At 41.5% G+C, this 9,074-nt stretch overlaps 2 protein-coding genes across 4 annotated transcripts in view; one reads left to right on the top strand and one right to left on the bottom strand.

Annotated features, from left to right (window-relative positions):
• The first annotated feature begins 25 nt into the window (after nt 1-25).
• Nucleotides 26-3,574, top strand: CCDC121 (coiled-coil domain containing 121). The gene is made up of 2 exons (XM_040496358.1): nt 26-615; nt 1,300-3,574. Exons 1-2 carry the CDS (start codon nt 71-73, stop codon nt 2,267-2,269), a joined length of 1,515 nt encoding a protein of 504 aa, XP_040352292.1. The 5' UTR covers nt 26-70; the 3' UTR covers nt 2,270-3,574.
• Nucleotides 3,575-6,488: 2,914 nt separating this feature from the next.
• ZNF512 (zinc finger protein 512) overlaps nt 6,489-9,074 on the bottom strand; it is a 33,757-nt gene continuing 31,171 nt past the window's right edge. For all 3 annotated transcript variants that reach the window (XM_040496353.1, XM_040496355.1, XM_040496354.1), the window contains one exon: nt 6,489-8,485. In XM_040496353.1, the coding sequence (XP_040352287.1) occupies nt 8,177-8,485 (309 nt within the window). In that variant the 3' untranslated portion in view covers nt 6,489-8,176. The remainder of the gene's footprint in view (nt 8,486-9,074) is intronic.

Here is a 9,074-nt window from a genome sequence, read left to right as displayed (position 1 = left end):
TAGAAAGGCTTCTGTGACGCGAGGGGCAGAGATAGAGGCTAGAACCCAACCAGTGCGAAAGGGGAAGGCGATGGGGTGGGGCGGGCGCAAGCGATTCCTTCCCTCCCGGCCAGGCTGCGCGCCAAGTTGGGACAGGAGGGGGGAAATGATGGGCTCGGAGGACGGCAGGAGGTGGCCAGAAAGAGAGGCACTCACCGTTGTAGGGAAGGGCCTGGGAAGAGCAGAGTTCCTGTCCCCAAAGCGAGCCGAAATGAGGTCCCCAGAGCGGGGCCCCCGGAATTCGAAAATGAAGACAGTGTATTTCTCTTTGGACCCCCAAGGAGCGAGGAAGGGAACCGAAAGGGAACCGGCAGCTAGGGCTTATTCGGCAACCGGCAAGGTTCAGCCAATCCAGGTTGGACCGGCCGGGGCTGGGGTGAGGTGCGACCCCCAGAGTTGCTGGGCAGCGCCGAGACCCAAGGAGCACAAAATAGAGAAATTGCGAAAACCTTCCGCAAGGGGACGCCATTTCCGCGTGGCGCAGGACCCTAGCACTACTAGCGCTGCCGCCTCGGCAGTCAACCTCTGTGAATCACACGGGGACCTTGGAGATGAACTCTTGGATTCCCAGAGCAAGTAGGTACTGAAGGGGCGCTGCCCTCGACGGAAGTGTCCATGAAACAGGAAAGGTGGTAGAAAAGCCGGGAAATTTATTGTTACTCCCGACCACCCCAACTGTGCCTGTGGCCCCCTTCGTAGCCGCTATAGTGTTCAGGAACTCCCAAGGTTGGGTTTCACACCCACGCTCTGCCGCGGTGTAAATCGTAGCCACGTCATTTAAAGTCTCTGAACCGGTTTTCTCCTCTTTAAAATGGAGGTGATACCTGACAGGGTTGTAGTGACTGTGTACTTAAATTGTAAACGACACTCATTTACCTTTACCATAAACTGTATCCCTCCTGCCGTGCATAGTGTCAGGAACATAATAGGTACGCAAAAATATTTTCTTGTATGAATTAAAGTACAATTGTGCATTTTGTATTTACTAAATTTTCATTAAGAATTGATAGGAGAGGGGCGCCTGGGTGGCTCAGTCGGTTAAGGGTCCGACTTCGGCTCAGGGCATGATCTCATGGCTCATGAGTTCAAGCCCCGCGTCCGGCTCTGTGCTGCTAGCTCAGAGCCTGGAGCCTGCCCAAAATTCTGTGTCTCCCTCTCTCTCTGTTCCTTCCCCGCTCGCACTGTCTCTCTCTCAAAAATAAATTAAAATTAAAAACAAAAAGAATTGATACGAGAATGCCTCACTTGTTCTTCCTCCAGGTTTGCCAAGGACTCTGGGATTTCCACTGCACTGTCTGTTAGTTTAATAAATATAATTTTCAAGCCACAGATGCTAACAAAGTCAGAGACGACCTCTACAGAAAAGACCATGACGGAGCTGAGGAAGGTGAACAGCCGAATAAAACAAACTCGAATGCAGCAAGAATCAGTAATGCAGGAAACCGAGCAGCTATACAATGAAAAGTTACTTGTCCAGACTGAAAACCAATTCTTTCTGGAATACCTAGACAAGGAAATTGAGGAGTACAGAAGGAAGCCTGAAGAGCTATGGGAACATTATTTACAAAAAAGTGAGGAGATTGAACAAAGGAGACAAGAATCAGCCTCCAGATATGCAAAACAAACCTCAGTGTTTAAATGGGAGCTCTTGCAGAAGGAAAACCTCCAATCCAATTTAAAGCAGCAGTTGCAGGCACTGAGGGATGTTTCCCTAGTAAAGGAGAAACAGGAGAGAGAAATACAGATGTTACAGGAGAAGAAAAAGGAAGCCCAAGCTGAGATCAATGCAAAGAAATTGGAAATCCAGCTCCAGATGGTCCAGGAAAAAGCATTACTGGAAAAACAACTGAGTGAGCCAGACCCGAGGCAGTTGGGAAAAAGAAAAAGAGAAGAGCTTGAAAGGAAGGCCCAGGCCTTGGAGGCAGGAGCAAAGCAGTATACTTTTGAGTTCTACCATGACATGAGGAGAGAGAACGAGCAGTTAAAGAAGGAATTACAGCAGCAAACTCAGCATTGCCAGGAGTTGGAGGCTATTAGGAGCTGGCTCAAAAATCAAAAGCGGCAGCTCCAGCAGGAACAGTGGTATATGGACTGCTTAGTCCGGGGGAGGAACCGACTACAGGGAAGGCATAACCCGTGCCCAGGACAGGGTGCTCCAAAGACCACAATAACACCTCTCCTAATCACCAAATCAAATATTAATCCAAAGCAATTCCCAAAACAACACTGATTATATAAGGACTGGAGTAAGAATTCTCACGTGCTATATAGACCTGGTTAGGAAGGCTTTGGGATCTGACTGCTATGGTAAAACATCCATCATGATGTGTTAGTGTGAAAGATTAGGTGTGAAAGATTTTTTTTTCCAATAGTACTGCTAGGTATTTGTGTGACTGGCATGCCTTAATTAGATTTTCCTTTAATTAATCTTGTTGATGAACAGGATGTTCCTCAATCTCCAGATAACCTGATACCATTCCCTAAACACCTGTACTTCAAACTAGCTCAAGGAAACCACCTTGAGGAAATGAAAGGAAAAGGGTTGTGTGATTTCATTTAGCTAAATTAGATTTCTTTATATAAAAAACACCTTTTAAGAATAGCATTTCAGATTGACTTTATATAGTGCCTTCTGCTCTTTAAACAACCAATTATCCTCATGCCTCTTGACCAGCTCCACACAAAGGCAAAGTGTTTTTTAAGCTTTTTCAAGTTCACAAGCAGTGGCCAAGCACTTCCCCCAGTTTTGTCAAGAGTGAAAAAGTAAACTGCAAGTCGGAGAAGAGCTAGGAAGAAAAAAAAGCACTGGGCAGAACGACCTTTTGTCTGATGCTCTGCCCCTCAACTGGGTAAATTGAGAAGGGAAGAGCAGAAAGGGGATGTATATTCGGTCAACTACTTTTGACGGTCTTTTCTGTGAAGAAACACTTCTGGCATTAATGAGGTGACTGAATGCCTCTGCTTGTTTTAGGAAAAGATATCAAGAAAAGTGTTAAAATATTTGGAAGACTTTTTTTAAAGAGTCTTATATCTATTTCCCTAACATTCTAAATTCTAAGATAACAAGATCACTTAATTAAGTTAACTATAATAGGTACTTCAATTTTAGGTCGCTTATTACATTTTCTTATTCTGTGTGCACTTGATAGTACATGAAATGCCTTTTGTAATTAATATGTGCCTTGTATTTATGTCTATTAAGAACTGGAAACAAGATTTTTAATTAGTACAGACGTTTAGTTTTTGAAATTTTTTTGCACTAAAAAATATAAAATAAACATTTTTTACACTTACAACTTATGATTAGACTATTTGAATGCTAAATCCTAGTACAGGGATATAACCCCATATTTTAACATCACTCCTCTATGGGGAAATATAATCCAACCTTATGTTTTCTAGAAATTGTCAGCGATAAGAAACTACAAAATAATTTTCATGGATTTTGTTTTATTCCTATGTAAAATGAACTGAAAATTGGCTTAAAAATTTTTTCTCCCTCAATGCCTTTTACCTCTAGCTTTAACAATTTTGTTAAATGTGTATGGTTATTAAAAATAAAATGTATATTAATATATCTGTTGACTTTTTTATTTTTCCAATGTAATGTATTTCTACTCCACTCCTCTCTCTTACTACTACTTCTGCAAGTCTTATTCTTACAAATGTGCACATAACAAAACCACAATTTCAACACAGAAGAGTAATATTTTAGTATGCAGGTTCCTTAACTTGAATACTTCAGTTCTTGAGCTGAAAATACAGAAAGACTCAACTTGAAAAACATGGTAACCAAGACAAATTTGAAGCCATATTCTCTGTGGATGCAAAAAACCACAGAAAAATATATACTAAGGCTGAAAAGGGGTTGGGAAAGTAGGAGTGATCTAGAATCTTACTCTGCTGTTAATTTCCCTCCTGCCTTTACTGTTCCGATGATCAAATTGGGAAGTGGATAACTTCCATCTCCTATGTTTATTTTTAATTCCTATCATCCCAGATAACGGATCTGGTGTATTGCTTTATGGCTGTCCCTTTCAGAGTGAGGCCTCTCTTAAGGGCTTGAAGACTCTCGAGGGTGAATCATCTGATAAAGGTATTTTGAAATCCATACCTGCAAGTGAGCATAGCTTGGCCAGGTACCATGTCAGTCTACTTTTTGTCTGCTTTGCTATGAAGAAAATTAAAACAGGGTGATGTTACAGAAAGTGCACTTAGATGGAAAAGACCCCCAAGGGGAAATTTATGTTAAGACCTAAATGATTCAGTGAAGTCTACTGGACAAAAACCAGGGAAGAAGCCATTTCAGGCAACGGAACAGTGAGTGCAAAGGCCCTAAAATGGGAATGAGCTTAGCAGGCTCCAGGAAGAGAAAGGTCAATGTGGCTCAGGTGTAGCTGGGGAATGATCAGAGAATTTAGGTGGAGGGGAGGGAGAGGAAGCTAAACGGGTTAGCAGTGGGAGTGGCAGGCCCTGTGGGACAAGGAAAGGGAGTGGCTTGAATTCTAAGAGCACTGGGAAATTATCAGGCTTTTAGCCCTTGAATGAGGTCTGATTGACAATTTTAAAAACTCACTACAGCTGTTCTGGGAAGTGTAGCCAAGCCAGTAAAAATCAGCAGGAAACAATTAGGAAGCTATTGTCGTCTAGGCAAGAGGTGATGATGGTTGGAACTGGGGTGGTTGAAATAGAAAGTGAACAGGAGACAGGGGTAAGAGCAGACTACAGGGGAGAGGAAAATGAAAGGTTAAGAATGAGGCACAAATGGGGCGCCTGGGTGGCTCAGTCGGTCAAGCGTCTGACTCCTGATTTCGGCTCAGGTCATGAACTCACAGTCTGGTATCTGTGCTGGAGCCTGGTTGGGATTCTCTCTCTCCCTCTCTCTCTGCCCCTCCCCCACACACTTGTGCTTCCTCTCTCTCAAATAAATAAACATTTTAAAAAAGAATGAAGCACAAGTAAAATTTCTAAAGTGATCCCTTTTAAAAAGGAGAGGAGCAATAATTTGTGAGAGCTGATTTTTCAAATGAAGTCTTTCAAAAGAAATACATAAAATGAAGTATTTCAGACACACGATATAGAAAACTACAACAAACTCACTATCCACCTTAAGAAATAAGAACTTACAAATTCACTGTAGTCCCTCTGAATCCCAGAAGCACTGTCCTAAATATGGTGTTTATCATGTCTGTGCATGTTTTCATGCTATATATACATATATATGTACATATATATATACACATATATATTAATATATATTAAACTATAAACGTACACGAAATATATATTATATAACATATACATTTCCATAAACAATATGGAATATTTTTACATGTTTTTAAACCTCACATAAATGGTACGCTTGATGTATCCTGTAACCTGCTTTTCCCATTTTTAAGATGTATTCATGATACAAGCCCTAGTTAATTTCACAGCTATACAGTATTCCACTGTATTTACCTCTTCTGATGATAGACAATTAAATTATATAGTAGAGTAAGCTAACAGACCCAAGCATGTATAATGTCTCAAAAAACAGATTTTTTTTTTCTCTTTAATAGTCTCAGATGTTCCTGGCTAGCAATTAGTCCTTCATGGGGTGATTCAGGGCATCAACCATTTTCCATTTTGTGCTCTACCACCCCCTAAAGCCATTTTATTATCTTCATATGGCCCGATGAAGGGAAAAGAAAGCACAGAGGTGCCCTTTCTTAAAACTTCTACCCTGGAGGTATCACACATCACTCCCATTCATGTTCTACTGGAGAGAAGTTAGTTAGCTACCCTTCACTACAGGGGCAGGGGATTGGAGGGCCGGGAACATAATTTAGCCATTTGTCCTATAATCCTAGGGGTCTGCAAAGTGAGAGCAGATTTTGGCAGACAGTTAGTAGACTCTGCTACATCATCCTTGTTTATGTCTCCTGGTACACCTGGGCAAGAGGATTTTCTCTGTATATACCCAGGAGTAAAACTGTCGAGTCTTAGGGGCATATTTTCAGCTCTACTAGATACTGCTAAATTGTTTCCAAAGTAATTGTACCAATTTAAATTCCAAACCGTGCATGAGAGTTCACATTCCACACAACCTGGCTATACCTGATATTGTCAAATTTGTTATTCAAATGAATTTTGTTTAAAAAACTTAAAAACTCAATAGTATGATTAGGATACTCCTGCTGAGTGAGACCTGGCCTCAGGAAGGAAAAATTTTAAAAGTGCCTGCGAGGGTCCTGGATGAGACTGGACAAGTTTTCTACACTAATTCACTTTAATCTCAAACAAATTTATTCACTAACCAGCAGACTTCAGGAGCTAAAGAACTACTAAGACGCCGCATTTGGAACTTATTTCAAACCCACTCCCACGTTCAGCTGTTTTCTTACCCCCATACACTTTGTCAGCAAGGAGTCAAATAGCAGGTTGGAGTCAATGAACTGGAAACATCATTCTAACCGACAGTCATTTATTTCTTTTGTCATTGCCCAACATTCCCCAAGTCTTACTCACCAGAAATTAATATAGCTTCTTCATTTCTCCTCCCTGACAATCCTCATCTACTGAAAGGGTTTTAAGGGTGCAACTGCCAATGAAAATGTAGAGTGGACATACCATGTCCTTCACTTGTTTCACAACTATCTATTTTGGCAGTCTCCAAATCTGGTTTCAATGCTCCCGTTTGAAAGTGGTCTTCACAAAAGCCCACATTTTAAAGCTATGTGGAGCAGCACAAAATACAGAGTTAAAGAGTAGTAACAGCCTTTCAGAATTTGAAAAGGTAGTGTTTATCCATATCAGGGTTAAGGGTCCTTGCTTTTTATGTGGCATATGCCACAAAAATTGGCAAGAATATATAAGACCAATATTTATGGAAAAGGGGAAGAGAATGTGGAAACACAACAACAGAGCTGGTCTAAACAATGTTCCAGAGAAAGCCAGCCTTGAAGAGAAGTAGCCCACTAGACATTAGCAGGTAGGCATGAGGTACAGAAAAGGAATTTTTCTTTCCAACTCCAGATAAATATCTACATCTGGTGACAAAGTCTCAAGATATAAAGAGGATAGAACTCCACATATAAAAGAGGATAGAGGACAATATTCTCAGAGAATTCCAAGAGACAGAGGTTGGCTAAAGGGAGGAATAGACTTAGCACGGCATAGACTAACAGGTAAGGTCAAGTCCAGGGGAGAAGGAATGTGCACCTTGGCTGCCAGTCTTAGTGGCATTACCAGGAACACTAGGATTCTGTGTCAAAACATCAAGTGCAATGTGGTATTTCTCAATCCATAAAACTGGGGGAGAAAACAAGCTTTAGGAGGGCACTGATCATAGCAACCAATGAGGCCTCAAGCCCCAGGAAAGATGAGGCAGTATTTATTGCTTCTTCTACTTCCTTCTTTCCAATCATTTTAATGTTTGCGACATTTTAATGTTTGGGCTGCTTTTCATGCCTGTGGGTCTAGTCAGTCACTGCTACTTGGGATAAACAAAACATTTCCCAGTAAAACCAGTGTAGTGAGGTTCTAGCTTTTTCATCCTACATCCATTTTCTTACATATTGAGAGAACAAACAGCCTCCATAAAATCTGCTTCCCAAGGAGACAGGATAAGCTTTTTACATGAGTGACAACAGTTCTAGCTTCTAGGATTGTTAAATCACAAATACAAAATGGTAAATCAGTATGGTTTTAAAAAATTAATTTGGAATTGTTTTATAAGCAAGATGATGGAATGACTGCTAATCAGTGGAGCTTCCAAGAACATTCTATAGCCCAGGAAGGAAAAGGACAACCAAACAGGTTTCTCAGTTTTGTACAGGGCAAGAGGGGCCCACAGTTGGCCTTAAGAGGGAGCTCTTTGGGCAAGATAAGAGAAAAACAAGAGGACTCCAATGAGGAATAGCAGGAAAACCTACCAAAAAGGGGGTGAGGGTGGGGGGGGGGGGGTCAAAGTGAATAAATAGGGAGAACAGTGAAATTTACACAGGAGGAAGGAGCTGAGAAAGTCACAGCCTTACACAAACAGCTGAGAGAGTGCATTTCTCCTCACTCAGCCCCCGTGACTCAGTCCTCCCAGCACAGGCCCCCGTGACAATGGCATCATGTCCGCTTTCCTAGGAGCTTTCACACTGCCTGCCTATTTCCTTCCTCGTTTATGATTAGTCTTTGGGGCCTTTACTTTCTGGAATTGTGCTGGCATTGGCTCCTGCTCCGGTTCCTTACAGGAGGTCGACACTAGCAATTCCTCGTTACTCCTCCTCTGATCCTTCCCTACTCTAAGACTCAGCTCTGCCTCAGGAAGCTCGATGCCAGGCTGCTGCAGCCTTCGCAGAGACCTTCTGCTCCTGTGCTGCTGCCTCCGCTTTTCTTCTTCTTGCTGCCGCTGCTTTATCTTCATTAGCTTTTCAAAGCTTTTGGTTGTGGTTGGGTTTACAACGAACCAGTCCTACAGAGGCAAAATGGAAAAATCATCCAGTCAATCAATACACAGTAGAGAACATAAAGAATGGGTGTGGGAAGAATCTCTAAAAGGCACGGTTAGGGCAGAACACAGTAAGGAGGAAACAGATAGGGAACCATAGCTTAGAACTCTGTACTTGAAACTGAAGAAATTCATCATGAGCAGTCATTATAAGCATTTATTGTGTAAGACATGATTTAGGGTACTTCAATAAGTGATCCACGAAGTCTGATCACTTAGCATCATCCCACTCATCTATCTCCTTTGTAAAACTCTCATGAGATATAAAGCATTGGGTCATAGGAGATTTTTACTTCATGATAGTATTTGCATGCAGCCAGACCACCTGGGTGTAAATCTCAACTCTGTTTCTGTCTCTGTGACCATGGGGAAATTACTTAATTTCTCTAAGACTCAGTTTAAAAAATTAAGAGTTAAGGAACATGGACTCCAACTATGAAATATTCTTGCAGAAAAAAAGAAAGAAAGGAAAAAAGAAAGAAAGAGAGAAAGAAAGAAAGAGAGAAAGAAAGAAAGAAAGAAAGAAAGAAAGAAAGAAAGAAAGAAAGAAAGA

Source organism: Herpailurus yagouaroundi, unplaced genomic scaffold (assembly GCF_014898765.1).
Source record: "Herpailurus yagouaroundi ecotype Mexico unplaced genomic scaffold, PumYag 188, whole genome shotgun sequence".
NCBI classification, from domain to species: domain Eukaryota; kingdom Metazoa; phylum Chordata; class Mammalia; order Carnivora; family Felidae; genus Herpailurus; species Herpailurus yagouaroundi.
The sequence above is the reverse complement of the archived record's forward strand: the minus strand, read 5'-3'. Positions and strand labels throughout refer to the sequence as shown.

Coding starts and splice junctions, on each gene's coding strand:
- CCDC121 (XM_040496358.1), top strand. CDS start 71: ATGGGGTGGGGCGGGCGCAAGCGATTCCTTCCCTCCCGGCCAGGCTGC. Junction 616..1,299: donor CTCTTGGATTCCCAGAGCAA/GTAGGTACTGAA, acceptor TTCTTCCTCCAG/GTTTGCCAAGGACTCTGGGA.